We start from the raw sequence: 27187 nt of genomic DNA, 5'->3' as shown, positions 1-27187 counted from the left end.
AGGCTTAGGGTCACACCCACGACTGCAGGCCTGTCTAGCTGTGGCAGGGACTGGCCTTGATGAGGCAGGGCCCCTAGAGCAGTGTCCTGGGCCAGTTCTTTCAGTAGTGAATCATGGCCCTGGAACAATTTGTGAATGAACACAGGGATGGCGGCCAGGTGAAGCAACCAGTGAGAGGCAGGAAACAAAAGACTTTCCTCTTAATGATCGGGATGCTTAAGGCAGGAGCTGCATATGACCTGCTGGTGTGACAAAGCTGGTCTCCTACAGCCTTGCCTGTCTGGGGTGGGGATCAGAGGGGAATAGAAGCAACATGATATGCACGATTTGGACATTTCTTGGACCACTTGGCTAAAGGCAAAATAATTCTGCCCAGCTGATGTGGATCAGTGGCTGAATACTGACCCGTGCACCAAGAGGTCACCAATTTGATTCCTGGTCAGTCAGGGCACATGCCCAGGCTGTGGCCAGGTCCCCAGGGGGTCGTGCAGGAGGTGGCCCGTCTATGTTCTTCTCTGTCACCGATGTTTCCGTCTCTCTCTCTCTCTCTCTTTTCCTTTCCCTCTCTAAAATCAAGAAAGAAAAAAATTAAGGCAAAATACTTCCTATTTACTTGGAGGTCAGGATTCTGAATGAGAGATACTGGCTATATGGAACTCCTTACCCAACTAGACATAAATAAGTGTATAAATGTGCTAAAAATATCAACACCACCTCTAGGAGCATGATATCCAATATTTGGAAAGAGTTTGTCCATTGAGTGAATCTAATTCATTATAATAATTAGAGAAAAACAAACCTGAAATATCACTAGATCAGCCTCCTGAACCTTCTTCTGCTCGTCGATTATGTCACTGGTAAGAGACAGCTTCTTGCAGGCTTCATATGCTTCCACCCCATAACTGAAGAACTCAGGATTAGAGAGGGCACCTGGAGAGGAAGAGGCCAAAGGTTCTCGCTCTCAGGGGAACATCCACGGCCCATCCAGGCCAATCCTACCAGTGTCATTTACCCTGGACTCCCCAAAGCAAGCCACCAGACATTTACTGAGACCTAACCAGGTGGTCAGGCTATAGAAATAAAAAGAAAGGATCCTACTGTCCTTACCGTTAAGGGACTCAAAGTCCAGTCGGAGAAGTAGTTAAATAACTGACCAAATGATTAACATGCAAAACAGATTGGTCAGCCAGCTCAGTCTAATGTTGTGGCCAGATCAGCCTCACGTCCCACAGTCAAGATGCATGTGGTCTAACTCTGGGTGTGTATTAAATACAGTGGTGGCCCAAAGGGGCAGTGACCAGCTCTGTTTGGGTGGGTTAGAAAACACATCCTGGGGATGAGCTTTGTGAATTGGGATTGAGCAGAAGTCTCCAGGTAGCCTGGAACACTAGAGGGACGTGGAGGGATGTCCTGGGCGAAAGACATAGGGCAGTGTGTCCGACAACCTAGACGGCATAGAAAAGAGCCACCAGGAGCACTTCTGAGGAGCAGGGGTGGAAAGTCAGTAGGGGCGCTTGTGATATGACGGCAGAGATGCACCTTCTGGTCGCGTGAGACTCAATAAGGAGCTTAAACATTTCTTGCACATGGGGAACCACATGGTTTAAGAAGAGAAAAACGCCTTGGCCAGTGTGGCTCAGTTGGTTGGAACCTTGTCCCGTGCACCAGGTTGAAGGTTTGCTTCCCAGTCAGGACACATATCTAGGTTGTGGGTTTGATCCTGGTCAGGGCACGTACTGGAGGCATCTGATTGATCTCTCTCTCTCTCTCCCCCTTCTTCCTTCTCTAAACATAAATTTTAAAAAAAGAGAAGAGAGCCCTGGCTGGTTTGGCTCAGTGGTTGGAGTATTGGCCTGCGGACCAGAGAGTCCTGGGTTCGGTTCCCACTAAGGGCACATACCAGAGAGAGAGAGAGAGAGAGAGAGAGAAGAGAAAAAATAAACTCTCTGATTTGGGCTTAGAAAAGCTTACGGTAGCAGCCATGGTTTGAGAACAAGCCTGGGGGTGGGGGGAGATCAGGTGGTAGCAGTGGGTGGAAGGTGTTTCAGGGCTAGAACTGATAGTACTACCCACAGCAACTAAAATGAACGATAAGTTATCTTGATCTACACCTTGAATTGGGCTCTTCTCAACTAAGATGATTCCTCAGAAGGCAGTAATCAGCATTAACAACAAGTGACCATTTACTGAGCACTTGAAGTTATCAGGTGCTCTACATACTTCATCTTCTCTCTCCACAAGAACTGATGAGATGGCTGCAATTCCCAATCTACCAAAGAGGAAACTGTGACTAAAGAGAGGCCAGTGAGCCCTGGCCAGTTTGGTTCAGTGGTTACAGCGTCGTCCTGCGGTCCCGAGAGACCCGGGTTCGGTTCCCGCTAAGGGCATGTACCTCAGTTGCAGTTTGTCCCCGGCCCCAGTTGGGTCATGTGGGTGGCAACCACTCGATGTGTCCCTTTCACATCGATGATTCTTTCTCTCTCTCTTCTTCTCTCTCCCTCCCACTCTATCTGAACAAAAAAATGGAATAATATCCTCGATTGAGGATAAAAAAAAAGAGAGAGGCCAGTGACTAGTTGAACACTGCAGGGCCCTAAGTGGCAGCAGAGGTGGATGGAGGGAGGCACCGTGTGAACCACTCCACACTTGGGGTCTGGAGAGGAGCAGGCAAGCTCCCGGCCGCCTGGAGGGGAGCCAGGACTGGACCCGCAGTTCTTCGATAGATTCAAAACTGAAAAACGTCAGCATTCTTTGCTTCCTCTTTTAACCTACCTATATTTCATTTTCATTAAAAAACCAAACACATACTGAGTGCCTTCTATACATAAGGTTCAGTAGTGACAGGAAACCCTAAGAGGGTAACTGCTGTAGGCAAGACACTGTGTTCTCATAGGGAGGGTACCATGTAGGGTTTGGCTCCCCACAGTACACAGACCTATAGCAGACATGGGGGTAAGTTTATAATCAAACAGACGTGAGAGAGATTAGAAAGAAAAAAAGACCAAACTTAATAAATACATACATACATATGGGAATCCCACGTACACGAGAGAGACAGAGACCCCCCCCCACACACACACACACATACACACACATGCAGAGAGGCTCAGAGACAGAAAGGGACCATGGGTATAGAAGACACTCTGAGCTAGGGATGAACTAAGGTGCCTTAGGGGCTGCAAAGGGTCATTGCAGCAGTATTAAAAAAAAAAAATCAGATATTTAGTAAATAGAAGTTTGTTCTGCCCTTCAGATAGGTCAAAAGAGGTTACCTCTAATCTCTTATGGGCAAGGCCCCTAGCTCAAGTTCTTCTAGGACCCAGAAGAATCTAGTTAGGTAAAGGAGGGGCAGAATTTTGTCTTGAACACATGGCTAAAGTTGCCTTTAGCTCAAAAAAAATCCCATACCACAGAGACACATCTTGGGGTGACTTGTTCTGAACCCCCACAATAGTAAACAGAGACAATGAAATGTTCATGAACCAAATATATTCTAGGTAAATTTAAAAAGCAAATATTCAAGGAGAGCACAGTTTGCCACCCCCAAACGTGTCTCCTTTATTTTAGGCTGATTAATTTTAAGAAACAGTAGGCAAGAGAGAAGCTCTGAAAACCAAGTAGAAGTTATTCTTTGTAATGTGGATAAACAAGGGTACGGTATAAATCCGACCAAGTAACTTCACAGGGTGATTAAATTTAACCTGGCAGGCCATGGTGGGTAGTCACACCTCAAGCCCACAAACTTCTCTAGTAAAAGGTTATCTCTGCCTTAGGCAAGCCCTAGCCATTGTTCTGGGCATTGTTTTGTCCTTGCCCATTGTTCATCTATTAACACACCTTTGAAAGCCCAGAAGTAATCCTTTTTTCCTGACCATCTTCAAAGGAGCACATAATCTTGTTAACTGCCCTGTGCCTTGCTTTCTCCCACTTTAATGTAATCTTCTTTACATTCCCTCCTTAATTCCAAGTGCATAAAAGAAACTGAAAACTGCCATTCACAGGAGCATCTGAGATCTTGCTTTCCAGCAATGTCATCAGTTTGGGCTCAAATAAACTTGTACAAATTCTCTACAGGTCTGAACCAGAAGAGGAAGATACCTAAATCTCTAGAAACTGTTATCAGTGGAGAAGGCTTTAAGTTACATCTGCATAAGCCTATCCTAGATTACTGTGCTTTTCCTGGTAACCTCCCATAACTGACTCCCACCGCCAACACCATCTTTTGTCTTAAGCTAAAGATGGTATTTAAGGTGATGGTTCCTGCCATTTTGAAGAGTTACTCACTTTGCCTGAGTCTTTCTCATGTGTATAGGAAGTATACATGCTATTGAAGTTTAATTTGTTTTTTTCCTGTTTTATGTCAATTTAATTAGACCAGCCAGAAGAACCTAGAAAGGGAGAGTAAACATTGTTCTCCCCAACAATATCAAAGCAAAGGTATCCAAGTGTCACAGGAAAATAAGAATATTTTTATAAGTGTAGGTGTAGAGAGGCCTTTCTAAGCAAGACAGAAATCCAGAGCCATCAAAGAAAAACTGACACATGGCTTAAAATAAAAGTTGGAAACAACATAAATATAAATCAACAGAGGAATTGGTAGTTATAATACATACTGTTACCATTGTAATTAGCTAGTTATTAAGAACAGGAAAGGGCCCTGGCCTGTTTGGCTCAGCGGTTAGAGCGTCCACCTGCGGTCCGGAAAGACCCGGGTTCGGTTCCCGCTAAGGGCACGTACCTCGGTTGCAGTTTGTCCCCGGCCCTGGTTGGTCGTGCGGGTGGCAGCCACTCGATGTGTCCCTTTCACATCGATGTTTCCCTCTCTCTCCCTCCTACTCTGTCTGTACAAAAAATGGAAAAATGTCCTCGGATGAGGATTAAAAAAAAATAAAATAAAATAAAAAAAAAAAAGAACAGGAAAGGAGCAAAGGGAAGGCCAGACATTACAAGCATGGCCACCTGGGCAGCTTCACCAGGAAGCAGCAATTTCACACTCCCCAGGGAACCTCGGCCCACTCCCAGTAGATCACTGGGCGAAGGGACTGAGCTATGGGGAAGATGGGTGCATGCACAGTAAGTCTGGGTGACACAGGAAAAATACTTGCCTGACAGTCTAACCTGGGAGCAAAGATAAGTGGCCAGAGGAGTGGGACCACTGCAAGCCCACAAATTTTGGGGAATACATAATCCTGAGACAAAGGAATTCTCTCTCGTTCCTCTGGCTTTGCTCCTGCTTCCCTGCACTCATCTGTGTTCCCTCCATAGCCTTGTGGACCTACAAGTCACATGGCCTCTGGCCGTGTACACCCCACGCACAATGGCACAATGGACTGCAGCTGGGAACACAAAATAAGCTCGTCTGAGGCTAGACTGACTGTGCACTATGGAGCAGAAACTCTGGACACTGGATTTAAGTCTAGCCCCCCTGAAGACAAGACGGGACTTTTTCCTTTGTGAGATGGAGGGGGATGGAACCTTGGAAACTCAGGGGTTTAATTCTATGCAAATAAATATCATTCATTCTCGTGAGAGTCTTGGAAAATTCATTTTCTTGTGACATCACAAGAAGCCCACTTCCACCAGCAACAGATGAGGACAAAGAGAGCTCCCCCAACAATACCAATACCAAAGAGTGCTACATAATCTTTACAAACACTCTGAAAGCTGTAAATGAATAAAGCAAATCCCATAATACTGCCTATATTTATATCTGTGTCCACGGAATTTCAAACCTTATACATAAATACAAAGTAGCATTGATATTTAAAGTTAGATCTAAACGATCCAGAGCAGAAAGTTAAGCTTATTTGACCCAGAGTGCAGTGGAGGGCTATGTGGAAGGGCCTGCACTTTCTATCTTACCTTCACTTTGTTCTCCTATATTTTAAAGTATTTTTTAAAATAAACTGTTATTTTATTCACTTAAAAACCAATGGTTCCTTAACAAAATATTCTATGTTTTCCCAGTCCCTGCTCTGTTGTTCATTAAGTAAAAATAGTTGATTGATTCATTAAAAGAAAATGGAGACTAGAAGAGGCAAGGATGTCACCTATTATCATCAGTACTAAATACTGAATCTAGGGATCTTGTTAACAACATTACAAAAACAAAAGAAAGCTTAAGGTATAAAATACTGGAAAAGTAGAGGTGAAATCATCATTATTTGCAAATTATTTGATTGTGTATTGGACAGTCCCAGAGCATCAGCTGAAAACTACCACAAACAGTAAGAGGATGAGCAGTGGCTGGAGACAAACACACATGTGGAGTAGAGACACATACCAAGATTAAGCCTCTTCACACAGAGAAACAAAAACCAGTTAACAAGACTTAAGAAAGAGCTGTATGAAGAAAACTTATGAACAGACCTGGAGGGTTGCAAAGAAAACGTGAGCAAATGAAAAGCCATACCAGTATCTTGCATTGAAAGAATCAGCATCATAAAATCTGCATATTTATTTATTTATTTATCCTCACCCGAGAATACCCGCCCCCCAACTGATTTTGAGAGAGTGGAAGGGAGGGAGGGGGAGAGAGTGACAGAGAGAGAAACATCGATGTGAGAGAGACACTGATTAGTTGCCTCCTGCACAACCCCAGTTGGGGCCAGGGATCGAACCTGCAACCCAGATACATACCCTTGACTAGGAATCTACCCAAGACCCTTTGGTCTGCAGGCCAACACTCTAACAGCTGAACCAAAATGGCCAGGGCTATTTATTTATTTATTTTTTAAACTGATTTTGAGAGAGAAAGAGAAACATCAATCAGTTGCCTCCCACACCCATCCTGACTGAGGATGGAACTTAAACAACCTGGGTATGTGCTCTGACTGGGAATTGAACTTGACACCTTCTGGTGTATGAGATGACACTCCAACCAGTTGAGCCACCAGGGCTCAACTGTAAATTTAATGGGATCTGAATAAAAGTATCACCTGGTTGCTCTTTGAATCTGAAACCTAATTTAAAATTTTTTATGTAAAAGTGAAGTAAAAATAGTTAGAAAAAAAGAAAATAAGGGTAACCTAACTCTATCAGATATTAAATTCTATTATTGTCCAAAATAAATAAAGTCATATGGTACTGAGTCATGGATTAACAAAAGAACAAAACAAAAACTGTAGGAGAGTGTGGATGAAAATGGGCCACATACTTAACCTGACAAGCGCAGGGGAGGCCTGCATGGCAGTCCTTATAAACTCAGAGACCAAGGTAACCACATAGGATGGATGGTCTGAAATTAAAACTTTCTAACTAAAAGCAGGTCATGGCAGGCAGTCATGTCCTAGGCTAGACTCTACCCTGACAAAAGTCAATCTTTACCTTAATTGAGCGTGTCTACTGTCTTTTTGCATCTAGGATAACATATAATTGGAATGTCAAGGCAGCTTCCTTTGTCATCATGTTTATTATTGACTGTTAACTATCCTATAACCACAATGTAAAAGAAGTCTGTGCCTATCATTTTACTTTTTATCCAATCGGAGAGATTTCCCTGCTTTGCTTTCTCCTGCCTCCCTAATCTAATACCAATAAATTTCATGTAACCCCCTTACCTCTTGCCCTTTGATTCCAATTGATAAAATAAGTGGTAAAACTGCCATTTTCCAGAGCATTTTCTCAATCTGCTGAGGTTTTGCTTCCCGACAATTCTCATCAATTTGGCTCAAATAAACTCCTTAAATTCTCCACAGGTTTGAACATTTCTAACATTGACAATAGAGTGAAATATATGTGGAAATGTAGATCACAATGAATGTGGCATTTTAAATCAGGGGCAAATAGCTAGATCTTGCAATAAACGGTGATGAGAAAACTAGGCAGGTAGTTGGGAAATAACTGGACCCATATCTCACGTCATATACCCAAATAAAATTTGAAAGATAAAGTATTTACATTTAAAAAGTAGAACCTGTTAAATACTAAAAAAAACTATAAAACTTTAAAAAAGAAACTTAGGGTTTAATATTTTATTAAAATATTAACATAAATATTTACAAATATAATATAAATAAAAAGCTAAAAGTACTTAACATTTTAAAAAGTCTATTTATATCACATCTACCAGAATGGCTAAAATTAAAAAGACTGTCAATATCAAGTGTTGGTAAAACTGTGTAGCAACTGGAACTCTCATTCAGTTTTGGGGGAGCATAAGTTAGGACTACCTCTTTGAAAATTATTTAGCATCATGTATTAAATGCATACTTGTATTTAATAAAATACACATAAAAAGATGTTTATGGTAGCATTATTTACAATCTCCCCCAAACAAAAAGCAACTCAAGTGTCCTTCAACAGAAGAAATGAATAAATGAATCATGACTTATTCATAACTCAAAATATTACACACCAACAAGAATGGGCAAATTACATCTTCATATAACAATATAGATGAATCTCACAATAATATTAAGCAAAAAAAAAAAAAAGATGAAGAAGCCAGCAACAATAAAGAAGTCAGCAATGGATAAAAAGCACACCATTATTCTGTCAAGCTCATTTATGCAATCAAGTCCAGATATCTATTTCTGGCAAGATGCTGGAGAAACTCGTAAGAACAGTGCATACAAAATTCTAGATAAAACAAAACAAAAGCAAACAAGTAAAAAAAAATTTTCCAGTGCATGACTGAACTGACAGGAAAGCAGGTGAAGCCTGAGAGACGAGGAGTAATGAGGGAAGCAGGAATTCAGACAGTAAGTAACCGCTTCAGCTTGCATCTGACTGGGTCCATCTGAGAAAACCAGCGACCTAGAACTTGGATCCTAGTGAATAACATGTGCACTGGAGACAGCAGCCCTATGGCCAAGAAGGGTGGGATGTGGGAGTTGAGACTCTTACATAAAGCTGGGACTCACAAAGAACAATTCTCTCAGTGCAAACACAAGGTTAAAGAAAAATCTTGCCACCCAGAGAAAGATGGTAGGGATAACTGCCGTGTCACCTCTGTTTCTAAGAATTAAAAAAAAAAAAGTCTATTTAAAAAATGTCTTTAAAACATTATGTTGTACACTTTAAATATATACAATTTTTATTTGTCAGTTATATCTCAATAAAGCTGGGGTGGGGGAAGAAAATGCTTCTTAAATACATACAAAGACAGTGTGAGCAGGATACCTCACTGGCTGGCACTCCTCACCTCAAAGCTGCTGCAGGAAGATCCAGGACTTCTAACACAAGCAGGCAAAAAAGGTAAGAATCCTTGCCAAGTCAGACTCCCAGATCTCTACCTGCAGAGTGCGGCAGAAGCAGATTGGTAAGAGACCTCTTTCCCCTTTTCTAGATCAGCAGGAGAAAATATTGTGGAACTACAGTAAAACCTCGATAAAAGGGACTAATTCGGGTGAGGGGGTGACCGTTTAAGGCGAAAGTCCATTATATAAATAATAAAGTAGGCTTGCCTGGCCAGCGTGGCTCAGTGGATTGAGCATCATCCATTGGACTGAAAGGTCCCAGTTCAATTCCTGGTCAGGGCACATGTCCAGGTTTTGGGCTCGATCTCTGGCAGGGGGCATGCAGGAGGCAGCTGATGATGCTTCTCTCTTACCTCAATGTTTCTATCTCTCTCTTCCTTCCTCTCTCTCTAAAAAAATCAATGAAAACATATTTAAAAAAAATAAAAGGTTTCCTGAATGCGTATATTAAAAAATTGACAAATTAATTCATCTATTTTTACTGATGTAGACACATTTATGTAATTAAAACTAAGTATGTATGAAAAGTTTAATTTCACAGAAAAGTTTTCTATATGTGTTACAGTAATTTTACATTTATACTGAATAAGTCTAGTAAATGTGTGCATTCTAGTAAATGCACACGGCTGAGGTGTGGCTTAGTGCACATGGGAACATCGGCCAGCATGTTAAAACTGCTGCAGAAAGTCACACGACATGACAACAGAACCAATTAATTGCCATGTGCCATGTGGTCTGATCACATGCTAATCATTCGCCCAACATTTATGAGTGGTGACTCTTGGATTTAAATATGTAGACTATAGTTGTAGATATGTAATATTTATTTATGTCAGCAAAATTACTAGTGTTTTTTTTTTTAACACATGGCCTATTTGCTAAAATTTGTTAAAAATAACAGTGAATTAATAACAAAAATAACCTGTTAATTTAATTATAAGCAAATCTTGGTTAAAAGCATTTTAAAATTAACAGGGTGTTAATTTTCACATATAATCCATGGACCGAAAATTTTGTCTGTTAAATCCAAAGTCTGTTGATCGAGGTCTGCAAAATCGAGGGTTTACTGCACTTCCTTACTGTACAACAGTCAGTATGAGTAGTCCAGGTTTTTAGATCCTTTCCTCCCACAGGTGATCACTGTTCTGTTCTTATGTCGTTTGTCTTTGAGAGCTTGGTTCTGACCTCCACTATGGACTCTGCCATCCAGAAGGTGCACGTATCAGCCTGCATTTAGCAGCCAGTCAAATAGACTGGAGATTCTGAGCAGCAATTGCCAGTAGGTCCGAAGCACAGGATTTTACCTGGAGCTTGTGACTGGCATCTCTTTGTCTTTATGACCGACCAGCCAGCTCATCTGCATGAGGAGCCCCAGCCCATGAAGGTCTTTGGCTTTTTACTGTCTTAGACTATTCTGAGAATAAGTTTCCGGGTCTTGTGAGGGCTGCATTTTTTTTTTTTCTTTTTTACACTAATGTGTGGACCTTGGTTAAGTCATAAGAAAACTTACTGGTTTGAGTCACTGTTAAAATCCTATTCATCAAAGCCAAAAGATGGATCCTTTGAATTAAAAAAACTTCTAAATTGGAAAAATTTTAGAGTGCTTTCATCATAACAGCTGTTTTATTAGTACCTATGAAAAGACCAAATTTAAAAAGTAGATACAAAAAAATATAATGCCTAGCTGTAAAAACTCCCTTAATAATAAAAAGGGAAGACATAATATTTTGGTCTCAGTTTTCCCAGTTGAATCTTAGGGATGCTAACAAGACATTAGATTAATGAACAAGACAGTGGGAGAGTCTGAGAGGAAAGTCAGGGAACTCTTCTCGACAAGGCAGAAAATATTTAAAGGATGATAAAGAAATGGGTGAATAAATACTGATAGGGGTGAAACAGAGAAAACAGCGTCACAGGACTCCTCTCAGCAGGGTGGAAATCTTCAGTGGTTATTTAAAAACTTGGGATAAATAAAAGACATTGATGAGGTTAAACAAAGGTTTTCATACAGCACCACAGAAGGCTGAACTGGTCAAAGGGACCCCGTTTTTTTATTGTGAAAGTATTACAGATGTCTCCCTTTTCCCCCATTGATTCCCTCCTCCCCACTCTCACCCCTCTCCTGCCTTCCCCAGCCCAGTGTCAGTGTAGATTGGCTGTGCATATATGCATTTAAGTTATTTGGTTTATCTCTTCCCATCCCTCCCACCCCTCATCCCTCTGAGGTTTGCCAGTCTGTTCCCTATTCCCATGATTCTGGATCTCTTTTGGTTAACAGCTTATTTTGTTCATTATATTTAATAAATGAGATCATGTGGTACTTGTCTTTCTCTGACTGGCTTATTTTGCAAAGCATAATACTCAACAGGTCCCTCCATGTCGTCTCAAAGGTAGGAGATCTCTTTCTTACAGCTGCATAGTATTCTACTGTGTAAATGTACCACAGCTTTTTCATCCACTCATCTACTGGTGAGCACTTGGGCTGTTTCCAGATCTTAGCTATTGTAAATGGTGCTGCCATAAACATAGAGGTGCATATATTCTTCCTGATTGGTGTTTCAGGCTTCTCAGGATATATTCCTAGAAGTGGGATCACTGGGTCAAATGGCAGTTCCATTTTTAATTTTCTGAAGAAACACCATATTGTTTTCCATAGTGGCTGCACCAGTCTGCATTCCCACCAGCAGTGTGCTAGAGTCCCCTTTTCTCCACACCCTCATCAGCACTTGTTTGAGGATTTGTTGATGGCCGCCATTCTGACAGGTGTGAGGTGATATCTCATAGTCATTTTAATTTGTATTTCTCTGATGATTAGAGATGTTGAACATTTTTTCATATGTGTCCTGGCCATTTGTATGTCTTGTTTGGAGAAGTGTCTATATGGGTCCTCTGCCCATTTTTTAATCTGATTCTTTGTCTTCCTTTTGTTGAGTTGTATGAGTACTCTATATATTTTGTACATTAGCCCCTTATCTGATGTATCGTTGGCAAATATGTTCTCCCAGAGAGTGGGTTCCCTTTTCATTTTGATACTGGTTTCTTTTGCCATGCGGAAGCTTTTAACTTTGATGTAGTCCCATTTATTTTTTCCCTTTGTTTCTCTTGCCCTAGGCAATGTATCAGTGAAAAGTCCAGTACATGTGATGTCCGAGATTTTTCTACCTACATTTTCTTCTAGGATTTTTATGGTTTCACAGGTTACATTTAAGTCTTTTATCCATTTTCAGTTTCTTCTTGTGTATGGTGTAAGTTGGTGGTCTAGTTTCTTTGCATACAGCTGTTCAATTTTCCCAGCACTATTTATTGAAGAGACCATCTTTTCTTCATTGTATGTTCCTGCCTCCTTTGTTGAATATTAATTGTGCATAGTGTCTTGGGTCAATATCTGGGTTCTCTGTTCGGTTCCATTAATCTATAAGTCTGTTCTTATGCCAGTACCAGGCTGTTTTGATTACCGTGGCTTTGTAGTATAATCTGATATCTGGTATTGTGATCCCTCCCACTTTGTTCTTCTTTTTAAAACTGCTGTGGATGTCCGACCAGTGTGGCTTAGTGGTTGAGCATCAACCCATGCACCAAGAGGTTGCTGGTTTGATTCCTGGTCAGGGCACATGAGAAACATCTCATCGATGTTTCTATTTCTCTTTCCCTCTCCCTTCCTCTCTCTCTAAAATCAATAAAGGGAAATTTTTTTTAAAAAATGTTCAAAACTGCTGTGGCTATTCGGGGTATTTTATGGTTCCATATAAACTTTTGGAGTTATTGTGCTAGATCTGTGAAATATGCCGTTGGTACTTTAATAGGGATTGCATTGAATCTGTAGATTGCTTTGGGTACTATGAACATTTTAATGATGTTGATTTTTCTGATCCATGAATATGGTATATGTTCCCACTTCTTTATATTTTCCTCTATTTCTTTTTTCAATGTCCTGTAGTTTTCTGAGAACAGGCCTTTAATCTCCTTGGTTAGATGTATTCCTAGGTATTTTATTTGGTTACTTAAAGATCCTCAAACAACTCCTCTATTTACCTCAGTTTGGAAAGTCTGAAACAGCTGGAAAGCAGAAATGACAATGAGAAGCCTGACCAGCAACTGCTTGGGGAAACAGGCCAGTTAATTGAATTGTAGCTGAGCCCCTCGTGATTTTAATGCCCCTAGTATTTTGGGGCATCTAGAATTAAATCATTTTATTCTAAATTAGGCCTTTGTTCACATGTTAACCGCTCTTCCTGCTCAATTCCTTTTGTTCTCACAAATGTAGTTGTAAATTGTTGATGTACTATTTCTCTGCCAAGCAGGAGGAGATAAACTTCAGGGTCCCGAGTAGAATGTATGAATTTGTTTTGCATAAGGAGTCTAATGAAAAAAAGTGTTATCTGTGAGTAAAGAAATACAGACTTTTTTCTCAATTCCCTTGACTCCCTCTCTCCCTCCCTCCCCTTTAAAACTCTTCTGCTTGGTGCAGAATTTTGAAGGTGGTCTTTGAACATTAGTCTGCCATCTTCCCCGGCTGCCAGTTTCCTAAGTAAAGCAACATTTGCTTTCCACCCAATACTTTTGTTGTCTTCAAGCAGTGATCAGCCAAACTTGGGTTCTTCAGCAACAAAGTTCAAGATTGACAAGAGGGCTAGAGTCCCTTGGTTTGACCTCTCACTGGGGACCCAAAGCCTTTCACACAAGAGTGCATAAAATGATCAGGGGATAGAAAAGAGAAAATTTCCAGGACTCCTTGGTATGGGAATTCCATAAACAGTGATACCAAAACCCATTGGTGAAGCCCTGACTTAGGGAAAGGTACAAAAGACTAATGCCCTTTACAGGTGATTGTCCTCGGATAGCTTTCATTCCTTGATCAAGTAGAGAACTAAGGGTCATAATTAGAGCATTTCTTAAAACCAGGGAGCATCCTCAAAAGTACTGTGAATGGATTATCCCAAGCCCAGTAAGAGAAGAAAATAAAATTTAACGTCGTTCCTTTCTTCCTAAAAACAGACCAATTGGTTAGTGATCCTTTTCTCTGAGGGACAGGTACTGCCTGTGTCCCAAGGGCATGGCTTGGCTTTCTGCCTGCTTGGGACATGCAGGCTGTCACTTCTTTCTTTTGGCTACCAGAGAGAATGACTCTGCAAGGTAATAACCTTTGCACCCTCTTGAGACCATGGAATTATTTAATACCACTAGAAATATTTACTAGTTGTCCCAGCTAAAACTTGACAACACATTTAAAAGAATTTAGTAACTATGATCAGAAATAAAACTATGTAACCAGACTGTTAGCCGAAGCCGGGTGGTTCTGGGTGGCTGCTGCCTACAGGCCGACCTGCCCACCCACCCTCTCTTCCCCTCCTGCCGCCCTGGGAACTCCGACCACCGCTGGGTCGGGACTCGCACTCTTCTCCCCCACTGTCGGGATAGGGCGGCGGCCGCAGAGACCATCTCGGGAGGAGGCAGCTGCGGCGGGCAGCTCGGGTCCCTGATGAGTCCCTCCCTTTTCTGGCGTTGTGTGGGAAAACCAAAGCATCCCTTGCCCTGGTTGCTAGCTTGATCTTTTTCACAAGCCCAAACACACAGCCAACTGCCATTCATCCCTTTTAGTGCATGGTCTTAATTCATCGTTTTAAGGGCATTTAGAGTGGTACGGTGACACATAAAATGTTCTTCAAAATGAAATGTTAGAAGTTATCCCCAAGAGACACAGTGTCCCCTTGTCCTGCAGTTTTCAGTTGATCGAAATTTTCCTTTTCTGTACTGACTTTCCATCTTGCAAATCTCCAAAGCCAGACGTTGGTGTTTGCCAAAGTTATGACAGGAGATCCTTGGGAGTTAAGGTCCCTACAGCATCACGTTCCAGTTCTTCCACAAAGATCTGTGTCCTCCATATGATGGTCGTTTAGACATGGAAAGCCAAATTCTAACCTTGTGTCAGTGAATCAGTAAACACCACGGAGTGAGTGTTGGAGGGGGACTTCCTTGAAATATCTAGTTTAAAGGATGTTTTCACTTGAGTGGTTTAAAAGTTCACGATCCTGGTAATTACAAAGACACATGTCTACAGAAGTCATAGTATTTGAGAATTAACCACAATATATTGTAAAAGTCTAAATAAGACAGGTTATCTTTTTTTTTTTTCTTATCCTCACTCGAGGACATTTTTCCACTTTTTTGCTCAGATAGAAGGGAGAGAAAGGAAGAGAGAGCAAGAGAAACATCGATGGGAAAGGTACACATCGAGTGACTGCCACCTGCATGACCAACCAGGGCCGGGGACAAACTGCAACCGAGGTACGTGCCCTTAGTGGGAACTGAACCCGGGTCTCTCCGGACCGCAGGCCAACGCTCCAACCGCTGAGCCAAACTGGCCAGGGCAAGACAGGTTATCTTAAACAGGTTTATCATAACACTTAGCAAGCCTTCCAATAAAAAATAAATAAATAAATAAAACTATGTAACCAGAGGGAAAGAAACAATTTAAGGATGGTGTAGTTGGGTGGATAGATAGAGCAACCTATGATGTCACTTAAATTTCAAACCAATTTGGGGAAAACTTAGAGCAACCATCATTATCTTACAAATCTTTGCAAAACTAGAACTGCAGCTCTAAAAGCAGTTCCGAGCCCACCTATCTTTACTGCCCCAATTCCTAGGACTGAAGAAAATTTAGGAAAGGAAATGAAGGTTTTTTTGAAAGCACAAACTGCTGCTCTGATTACAAGGTTCCCTTATTAAGGACAAACACAAATCTTAATTGTCTTCTCCACAAATATTAACCAGGAAAAGCTTTAGCCATATGAGCTGATAAACTTTGTAAGTAGTGAATTTTACACTATCGTACGCATCTCTTGGCAGTAATTTAAAAATGAAGGTTATGAGGTCTCTGTCTGTTTGTGTGTTCATGTGTACTGTGTAGTATTTTCTATGGCTGAATGGTATTGCTAATTTGTAATAGAGCTCCACTTAACTGGATTAAACAAACAAGCTCTTATATTAAATTTGTTAAAACTATAATAGACACTAATCCAAACACTTTTCAGGATCATGTGATCTGGGGGGAAATATTTGATAATAAAGCTGGTTTGAGTTTGGTTTGGTTCAATAGGAGTGTCTTTAATGTTGTTAGCATACAATACTTTTATTCTACCTGGTTTTATCAGTCAAGTAAGTTCATGTTATCTTTGTTGCAAAATTTGTCAGTAAGAAAAATAACTCTGTATAACATTTTCATAAGTAATCTAAACATAATTGTTAAGAACAAGTAAATTAAATAAATACAAGTAAGAAAAAGGGTTATTTTAGGTGAACTCTTTAGCAATAATTATATTTTATGTGTACTTAAAAATGATTTCCTAAATATTTTGATAATTTGAAACCTCAAAGTCAAGTTAAGTTAAATGATGATTCAAGTTAAATTCCGATTATCCAGATCATTTCCAAATAAGATGAAGTAATAAAACACCAATTACTGAATATAGATTTATCTACCTTTGGCTCTTATTAAAGAGAAACTAAAAAATACATTTTGATCTGTTAGTAAACAGATGTCTTATGGCACAATGAAAGACTGTACTATGAAAAAAAAACATATTTCTAAAATTATGGAACTTATTTATAAATTTATCAGTCTAAAGAACACAATTGCTTATTTCTTAGTTATCCCTAGAAATTAAGTTTTAAAGGCTAAGAATTCTAATATGTAATTAAAGCTACTAAAAACTCATGAAAAACAACTGTGTATACAAGAAAAGTAGGATGTGTTTTGGCTTAAAAAAAGGCAAGAGATGTGTTTTCATTAAGGAAAATGAAAGTAACTTTATTCCGACTGGAATGTTTCCGACTGGGTAAGAGAACAAGAGATGAACTAAAATGGATGCAGAAAGATGTGGAAGGTTCATGAGAAACAAGTCCTGAGAAAGGAATTTTATAAGTGATTGAGCTGAATATGATTGAACAAATTTGTTAAAAAGTTAAAAAAAAACTTTATATAAAAAACTTAACATTCTCTTATCTGCTAAAAGGAGAAAGTTTTCTTGGATTATTAGTCTGCCCCTAATAAAATATTGTGACGAGCCCTGGCCAGTTTGGCTCATTGGTTAGAGCATCAGACCAAATTGTCGCAGGTTCGATTCCAGTCAAGGGCATGTACCTCGGTTGTGGCTCAGTCCCCAGCTCTGGTCAGGGTTGTGCAGGGGGCAACCAACTGATGTGTCTCTCTCACATAGATGTTTCTCTCTCTCTCTCCCTCTCTCTGTCTCTCTTTCTTCTCCTCCCTCCCTCCTACTCTATCTTAAGATAAATGGAAAAATGTCCTCGGATGAGGATTAAAAAACAAACAAACAAACAAACAAAAGATACTGTGAAGAGTTTACTGCTGAGAAAGCAAAGCTTCTGTGTTTTATCAAAATAATGTGTTTTTAAAAATTTTTTTTCTTTATTGATATTAGAGAGAGAGGAAGGGAGAAGGAGAGAGAGATAGAAACATCGATGAGAGAGAACATTGATGGGCCACCTCCTACATGCCCCCCACTGGGAATCGGGCCCACAACCTGAGCATGTGCTATGACCGGGAATCAAACCGGCGACCTCTTGGTGCATGGGTTGACACTCAACCAATGAAATACACTGGCCAGGCAATAATGTTGTTTTATGTTATCTTAATTGGTTATTTCATTACTTAAGAAAACAAAATCTACTCAATATAAGAGCTACCCTCTGAATTTGAAACGCCCTAGCTGCCTTTCACACGAAGGCCACAGCAAGTCTACAAAGACTGTGGCATGACACCCATTCTGCTTCTGCAAAAATGACCCCTCATTGCCAGACTTTTGCCATCTTAATGCCCTTGTAACATGGCAACAGTTTGCTCCTGAATCAGAGAAATTACAATGGGTAAACTATGCTATAAATTAAATGAACAGTCAGGGCTATGGGAAACCCATACGTCTTCTGAAAAGACTTTAAATTAGGGGCCTTGCCCATAATTGTTATTAGCAAAAATAACTTTTATGACCTACCTACACGGAAGGGCTAACATCTAGTTACTGAATATCTTCTCTTCTTATCTTCCTCCGAATGACCTTCCTCCCATGTGAAAGATGTCTTACCTCATCCTCAGCTCAGAATGCCACATAGACTTCACTTTCCTTTTCTGTCTCTGACTCTCTCATGCATGTGGGGTTCCACATACATACATATGTACATAATTACATTTGGTTATTTTCTCTTGTTGATCTGTCTCATGTCTATTTGACCAGGAGGACAGAGGAAAATTTCTTCCTCCCCAACAATAGTAAAGCTCAGTTATTATAATGAGAAATATGCAAATTAGAAGTATACCAGGAGCCCATTTTTTCACTTGTCAGGTTGGCAATTATCAAAAATTGGTAACATGCCCTGGCCGGTTTGGCTCAGCAGTTAGAGCGTCAGCCTGCGGTCCGGAGAGACCTGAGTTCGGTTCTGCTGAGGGAACGTACCTCGGTTGCAGTTTGTCCCTGGCCCTGGTTGGGTCGTGCGGTGGCAACCACTCGATGTGTCCCTTCACGTCGATGTTTCTCTCTCTCTTTCTCTCTCTCTCCCACTCTGTCTGAACAAAAAGTGGAAAAATGTCCTCGGGTGAAGATTGGAAAAAAAAAAAAAAAAATTGATAACACTGTTAGTGATAGCGAGGAAATGAGCCCTTGCAAATATTGCTGGTAGGAGTGTAAACTGGTACATTTATGGAAAACAATTTGATATTACCTCTAAAAATTAAGAATGCACATTCCCTTGCCCCAGCCATTCCACTTCTAGATATAATAGCATATGTAGGAAAAAGAAACAAAGATGGCCATGATTTTTCAGTGCAGCACTGTTTATAACAGCAAAAGATGAAAAACAACCCAAAGTGCCCTAAGGTAGGGGGCTACTTAAACTATGACTCCATACAATGGGATAGTTTGCAGCAGTAAAGAAAAGAAAGCAATGTGCATAACTTTGTGTATAACATACTACCATATTTTTAAAACTGGAGGCAAAATGGAGAATATGCCTGTAAATTGACTATCTCTGGAAGGATACTGAGAAAACAGGTAACACTACCTCAGGGACGGAGAGACTGGGTGTCTGCGGATGGGAAACAGACTTACACTGTGGAATTCTCGTTTTTTTTATCCTCACCCGAGGACATTTTTCCATTTTTTGTTCAGATAGAGTGGGAGGGAGAGAGAGGAACAGAGAGAGAGAAACATTGACGTGAAAGGGACACATCGAGGGGCTGCCACCTGCACAACCAACCCCGGGCCAGAAACAAACTGCAACCAAGGTACATGCCCTTAGCGGGAACTGAACCCGGGTCTCTCCGGACCGCAGGCCGACGCACTTACTGCTGAGCCAAACTGGCCAGGGCACACTGTGGAATTCTCGACCTGAGAATTATACATTATGTGCAATGGTTACCTGTTTTTCAAAATTGTTTTTAATTAAAAAAAAAAACAACACAAATAATCTGACTTAAAAATGGGCAGAGGACTTGAATAGACATTTTTTTCAAAGAAGACATACAAATGGCAAACAAGTATATGAAAAGATGCTCAACTTCACTGGCTACTAGGGAAATGCAAATCAAAACTACACCTCACACTGTTAGAATGGCTATTATCAATAAGACTAGAAATAACAAGGGTTGGAGAGGTTGTGGAGAAAAGGGAAGCCTTGTGAACTGTTGGTAGGAATATAAATTGGTGCAGCCACTATAGAAAACAGTATGGAGGTTCCTCAAAAAATTAAAACTAGAACTACTTTTTGACCCAGTTATTTCACTTCTGGGTATTTGTGCGAAGAAAACATAAACACTTGAAAAAATATAGGCATTCCCATATTCATTACAGCATTCTTTATAATAGCCAAGGCATGGAAACAACCTATCCGTGAATAAAAGGATAAAGAAAATGTGGTATACATATAATGGAATACTATTATTGAGCCAACAAAAAAGAATGAAACCTTGCCATTTGCAGCAACATAAATGGACCTAGAGGGTATTATGCTAAGTGAAATAAGTCAGACAGAAAAAGATCTATACTGTGTAATCTCATTTATACATGGAATATAAAAAAGAAAAAAAGAAGAACAACCTAACAAAACCCCCAAAAGCAAACCAAATAACTGAGTTCATGAATACAGAGAACAGACTGGTGTTGTCTGAGGCAGGGGTTGGGGAGTGGGCCATACAGGTGAAGGGGGTCAAAAGGCACAAATTTCGATTTATAAAATGAGTAAGTCCTGGAGATGTTATGCACAGTGACTACAGTACATAAGCCTGCATTGCATATCTGAAAGTAGCTAGGAGGGTGGATCTTGAAAGTTCTCATCAGGAGGAAAAACAAAATTGTAACTATGTGAGGTGATGAGTGTTAACTGGACTTGTTGTGGTCACCATTTTACAATACATACAAATATTGAATCATTACATTGTAAACCTAAAACTGTTATATCAGTTATACCTCAATAAAAACAAATGAACAAACAAACAAAAATGTACACACACAAAGAAGAACTTTTTAGAAAACACAGTGCTTATGCCCATGACTTACTGGTCATATCTTTCCTTGTGGCTCTTGGCTCAAAGTCCATGGCGTAGAGGTCAGAAACGGTGACGGTGCAGCCCTGCTTGCTCAGTTCATCCACAGCCACCTTCTTCAAGGAGCCATTGAAAGACCTGGGTTCTTGGTGAGCATAGACAATGAGCACTTTCTTACCTAAATCCAGAGAAGAATTGATTTCTCTTAAAGAGCAGTTCCTCTTTGTCAAAATTCCATAAGGACTAAGACAGAAATGAAATGTGTAAGAGCATTACAGCAGTTGAAGCTAAGAACCACCAACCTTTTTAGTGGGTGAGGTTTAATGCAGTTATAGCATACCTCATGGTTACTTGAGTTTACTAATATACAAATATACAATGGGTCAAATTATGATTTCTCAAAACTCAAACAACCAAGTTCTTTGAAAGCCCAGTCTAGTTTGGCTATCCTCTATGAGAAGTTGTAGCCCTGTTCCCATACATTGAAATGAAAAAGTTCTGTAACTAATCTTTTGTGTTAACCCTATGTGGCCAGGTGTCAGTTACCAAAATATAGTTCTGCTTCCTTTCCTTCAGCCCCATCGAAATGTCACACTTAAACAAGATATGAAAAATTGGACTCCTAGTACTACCACAAGGCAGGCAGGGCTGTAGGACCCCTGCTTTTGGTGGTGAAGATGACAAGAAGTCTAAGAAGAGTCAGGTCTTATGGGTCCTGGTTGTATCACTATTACCAATAGCCTCTGAAGCAGTATTTTCGTTGTTCAGAAGATTTCGTGAGATTATGCACTGATTTTTTTTTTTTTTTTTTTTTTTTTTTAGGGAGGCAGCTCTGGTGATTTGCTTAACTTTTTCCAGATAAGGTCTAAGGCCAAAATATTTAAACTTTTGATTTAAATTTTTCGGTTTAGGTCCTTAAGGAGAAAATACAAAGGTCAGTCTGAAGCAAACAACTTCAGGGAATTCAACTGAATGTAAAAGTTGAATTCCATGAGTTAATGATCAACATTTTTTATTTTCACTTCTCACATTCATTTGTTATGAATGAACTCTAGTTGGGGGCTTAATAGGAAAATGGATACAAATGAAGTATCTACATCAATGGTTCTCAGCTACCGGCAGTGTTGCCTCCCAGGAAACACCTCACAATATCTGGAGGCATTTTCAGTTTTCATGACTGGGGGGCGGGCACTACTGGCATCTGGTAGATAGAGCTCCAAGGATGCTGCTAAACATGGTACAATGCATAAATCAAAGGGTTATCTGGCCCAAAGTATCAGTAGTGCTGAGATGGAAAATTTAACGTACAGTTTCATGTGTAAGGTGGACTTTTATGTTCTGAAATGAAGAAATCTTCATGTTATTTTGTTGAGAGAAAAAAAAAGATGTTGCATAATGGCATGTTTGTCATGAGCAGGGAGACATGTAAAGATGGGGAGTCATACTGAATTTTGAACCATGGTTCCTCCTGGGGCTCCTTCACTCGACTATTTATTGAGCAGCTACTATCCCCTAATATCATTCCAGAGAATAGATAAGCATGGCCCTTACTTCTGAGGAACTTATATTTTGGTAAGATTTAAACAGACAATAAAACAAGTAAGAAAATACAAAATAACATAATTCCAGGTAGCGATCCACATTATAAATAAAACAAGTTTTATATACTTCAGTGTTATTTAGATTTTTTATAACAACGTATTCAATTTTTAATTAAACTTTTAATTTAACTCCCTCATAGCTAATAGTCACCTGCCATGTTCTAGGAAGATGAATTTCTTTCCTGACAGGTCACAAGAAAGGTTTGCTCTTACTCCTGTGGATTCGGTGTGGCGAGCCCCAGGCTTTCCAATGTGGTCACTCTCTTCAGGCCTCAACAATCTAGAAAAGAACAGTTGGGGGGGGACAAGGTGGTGAAGTTGATGTACCGGCTCTAGGCCTCACCACCACTTTGTGAAGGACATGAAATGTCTCGAAAAAAGGCTTTTCAAGAGAGGCAAGGAACCACCCTTTCTGCCTCCGCTGCTGTCATGGCCCCTTGTGAAGAAGCTTGTGGTAATGGGAGGCAAATAAAAGAAACCGGTTCGAAGTTCACCCTTGACTCCCACCCTACAGAAAACGGAACATGAATGCTACCAATTTTGAAGAGTTTCTTCAGGGGAGAAACAAAGTGAATGGAAAAACTGGGAATCTTGGTGGAGAGGTCATAACCATTGAAAGAAACAAGAGCAAGATCACTGTACGGTCTGAGGTGCCTTCTTGCAAAAGGAATTTGAAACATCTCACCAGAACATGTTTGAAGAATCATCTCTGTGACTGGCTGAACAGAGTTGCTAACAGCAAAGTGAGTTACGAATTGTGTTATTTTCTCATTAACCAGGATGAAGAGGAGAATGAGGATTAAAACTCATTTATCTGCCACGTTTTGTATGAGTCCTTGAATAAAACTTGGGAACCAGAAAAAAAAAAAACAAAAAAAAAACAGAGAGAGGGAGGCAAGGAGCCCTCTAGAGATTTAGGCTTCAGAGGACAAGTCATACAGGATGTCAAAACCAATCCTTTTTTTTTGCTGCGAGAACTCAGAACCCTCTGTGAAAGCAGCCATAGAGAAAAGTTCCTGGGAAATGAGCCATCCGATAGGGAACAGCAGTGTACTTCTCTCTGTCCTTCCTTCTTCTCCCCAGTTTTCCCTCCACATAATCAGTGTAGTGGAACAGACAAAGGGCAGGGGTATTGGTAAGAAACCTATAGCTACCACGTCTACCATGGTCTACAAAGTACAAGAATGGCTGAGAAGAGCGAGAGATAGTACACACATGTGGAGGGTGGCACATATTAAGGCTCTGGAAAAATGTTAGCTCTCCCTCGACGGCCTCACAGGCCTGAGGGAGGCCTAAATCCTCACTAGCTGGCTTCTGGGGGAGACAGGTGCCTCCAACAAACCTGCTCCCTCTCCAGAAAACAGCTCAGAGCCTGTGACTGCCAGTGTGGGAATGCTGCCCAAATGACGATGTTAACATATGACTGTATCTTTACAGGACAGCAACAAAACTCAGAGACAGAAATCAGGCTTATCCACAGCCACACCTGGAAAATGGAGCCGAGCCTGAATTAGCACCTTCCAGGGTGCTCCACACTGTCCAGGAGGTAAAGGGCTAGGGTATGCAGAATATTGCCAAGAAGTGAAAGTAGGGTGCAGGGGAATGGGCTCTCTGACCTGGGGACAGAAAGAAAGAGACCTAAATCATTGTGGCTGAAGCTGAGTTGGAGGAAAGCAGGGCACTTGAAGTGGAGCAGGAGCCACAGCTTTGATCAGAGGGGATTTTAAATTCCCTTAAATTCACTACTGAGTAAACAGTTAGGAACCTGCTTCTTTGGCTACCCAACATCCCCTCTTGTTCTTTAACAGTCACTGAATTTATTCAGGTGTCAATGTGCCCAACTAGAGACTACATTTCCCAGCCTCTCTTGCACTTAGGGGTGGCTAATGAGGTGGAAATATCCTTAAAGGGGCTGACTCTGTTGGGGGGGGAGGGTACCATTTTGGCCTCTTACGAGTGGCTTTCTTCACAGCTGGACCGTGGAATGATAGCAGGGCTCAGTGAGTCACCTTGTTATTCTGTGGGTGGAGGCTATGGATTAAGGATGATAGAGCAGAAATATGAACAGAACCTGTATTCCGGATGATTTCTTGGAGTGTGGGATGGTTCTAGATTGCCAGCTTCCAGAATTCTTTACATGAGAGATCAAATTCTAAAATGTGTTTAAGCCACTGGAGTCGATCTCTATTACTTGCAGTAAGTGGGGCACAATTCTTAACCGATTCACACATTCATTCAGCTGGGTCCCGGGCTTGGGGCACTCACTCGCCCTCTGGCCAGGTACTGCACTAGGTGCTGAGGCTACGGGAGGTAGAACTTTATTCTGGGGGTGGGGGGAGGCAGATAAAACAAATAGGCAAACAAAACAACCACAGAATTCTAATAGTGGTAAGTACTAATAATAATGCTAATAGTGATAGTGATAAGAAAACAAAGTACTTTCGGAGATAAAATGGCAGGAGTGTGTTTGATATTTTAGGATAGAATGGTCCAAGAAGGTATCTCTGGATGAATGATGATATGGACCCAGCAATGCAAAAATGTAGGGGAACAGCAAGAATAAGGCATGAGCTAGGAACTGACCTGGAGTATTCAAGAAAACCTGTTTGACTGGCCTATGGCTGAAAAAAGAGTTGTGGTGGACAATGCAGTCAGAGGTAGGTGGGCCTCAGAGGTAGGTGGGCCTGCAGGATAGGGACAAGGATATTATTCTAAGCATAACAAGACAGCCACTGGAGCATCTTAAGCAGGAATGATATGTTTTGATTACTTTTTAAAAGGTTATCAGTGTCACTTCAGACTCATATAACACTTTATCCTAAGATTCCTAGGGTGAGGATCCAAAGACATTTAGGTTTTGGAGGAAATTATTTAATGTTAATGCCTCTATTAGGACACGTATTCTTTTGCATTCCAGGCCTCACCATTCCCTGTTGTTTGGTTGGCCCAGTTACATATTCACATTACATGCCTGGACACTTGAGGCATTTGAATTTGTGACTCCACATCTTGTACAATTCTCGTACTTGTACAGAAAAAGAAACTGAGGCTCAAGAAGTAAGCTACTTGTCCAAAATAAAATACTCCAGCCAGGCTTTTGACTTGCTGTCTGTCCAGGGCTCTTCAATCTCCATTCACTCACCTTCCTTAGTGCCCCACTGCACAACAATAATCTTTACCCCTTTGTCAGGGGAAAAGTAAGTGCATACACTTACCCAGGTCAACAGGAAAAAACAAACAAAAAAAACCCCCAATCGGTTATGAAACTATATACACCACATCAAATGGGCTGATGTTGATGTGCATTATATCTTCTTAATCAGTATCCAGAAGCTGTTTTATGTTTTCACTTTGCCTCTTTTACACACAGACTTGCTTTGTGCCTGTTCCTCTCTAGGTAGATAACATTTCACTACGTAGCTAGACCACTGTCTGCATGCCCATTTGTGACCACTTCTCTATTCCTGGACACTTTGGTTATTTCCATTTTTGTTCCAGAACTATAAATAGCACTGCTAGAAGCATGTATTATTTAATACATGTCCCTTTTCATGTATTTTTTGTTTGATATTTTCAGGGAAACTAAAGGTGATTTTTTTTCCTCATCCGAGGTTATTTTTCCATTTGTCATCAGATAGAGTGGGAGGGAGGGAGGGAGAGAGAGAAACATCAGTGTGACAGAGCCACATGACCGGTTGCCTCCTCCGCAACGGAGGTACTGCCCTTGACGGGAATCGAGGCTCTCACCGCTGAGCCTAACCGGCCAGGGCGAAGAAGCCGAGTTTTTCAAGTTCCGTGAGACTGCCACAGTATACTGGTCAAAGGCCGGGCTGTGGGGAGCCGGCGTAATCTGGCCCCCTTTACGAACTGATCTTACTTAGCCTGCCCTGTTTCTTCATTTGTAATAGGGTTGAGAGCAGACTAAATGAGCCTGTTAAACACTAGGAACCAGGCCTAGCGTGCGGTAGGTCTGGGAAGAGACAAGTAAAATCCTAATTTGAAATGGTGAATGAGTCACGCTAGGACCCACGGGACCACGTGTTCCCACTCTGGCTGGAAAGTGAAAACGAGCAGCGACCTCTCCAGCCCTGCAGTCCCCGCCGAGAGCGCGCAGAGTGTGGGGCCTGCGCCTCCCAAGCCCCCGGGCGCCCGGCAAGGGGAGGCACTCACCCTCCGGCCAGCCGACGCCCCAGGAAAGAAGCGGCAGGACCCGAGCCCGACCGAAGGGAAGCTCGGGTCGTCTGCGCCGGGTTCCGGCCGCTGGCGGCCACGCACACGCACACGCACACGCACACGCACACGCACACTCTCACGCACGCGCCCGGAGGCGGACAGACTGCCCAGCTCTGGCCCGAACACAGGGCTGGGAGGAACTTGGGTTGTCCACCGGGCTGGTCCCGGCCGCCCCGCCCCCGGCTTCTCCCCGGGCTCCTTTCTCGCTCTCCGCCCCACCCGCTACCCCGCGCCGAGGCGACGCCCCGCCCCGCCCCCAGACAACGCCCTCTGGTCCCGCCCCCGCCCCGCCCCCTGACCCACTCCATGCCTCCCCTTGGGCTGAAGCAGAACCGGGGTTGGCCGAATCGCTGTGGAGAACGGTGGGCCCACCAAGCTTGGAAGAGGGGAGCCCTCCTGCCCAGACAGGTATTCAGGTTAACAAATGAAGGTCCATATCTTGGCTATTGTAAATAATGTTGCATTGAACATAGGGGTGCATATCTCTTTTTGAAATAGTATTTTCGGATAAATTACCAAAAGTGGAATTGCTGGGTCATATGATAATTCTAGTTTAAACTTTTTGAGGACACTCCACACTATTTTCCATAGTCGTTCCA

General features: G+C 41.5%; 1 protein-coding gene and 1 pseudogene across 1 annotated transcript in view; one reads left to right on the top strand and one right to left on the bottom strand.

Moving 5' to 3' along the window:
- The window catches only part of NQO2 (N-ribosyldihydronicotinamide:quinone reductase 2), a 32111-nt gene extending 5468 nt beyond the window's left edge, over positions 1 to 26643 (bottom strand). The window contains exons 1-4 of the mRNA XM_036256416.1: positions 26526 to 26643; positions 22507 to 22635; positions 20768 to 20932; positions 800 to 930 (exon numbers count right to left, since the gene is read on the bottom strand). Coding sequence (XP_036112309.1) covers positions 800 to 930; positions 20768 to 20932; positions 22507 to 22513 — 303 coding nt within the window. The 5' untranslated portion in view covers positions 22514 to 22635; positions 26526 to 26643. The remainder of the gene's footprint in view (positions 1 to 799; positions 931 to 20767; positions 20933 to 22506; positions 22636 to 26525) is intronic.
- Positions 22717 to 23158, top strand: LOC118626175 (annotated as a pseudogene).
- Positions 26644 to 27187: the final 544 nt, after the last annotated feature.

This window comes from Molossus molossus, unplaced genomic scaffold (genome assembly GCF_014108415.1).
Source record: "Molossus molossus isolate mMolMol1 unplaced genomic scaffold, mMolMol1.p scaffold_m16_p_12, whole genome shotgun sequence".
NCBI lineage: Eukaryota > Metazoa > Chordata > Mammalia > Chiroptera > Molossidae > Molossus > Molossus molossus.
The sequence above is the reverse complement of the archived record's forward strand: the minus strand, read 5'-3'. Positions and strand labels throughout refer to the sequence as shown.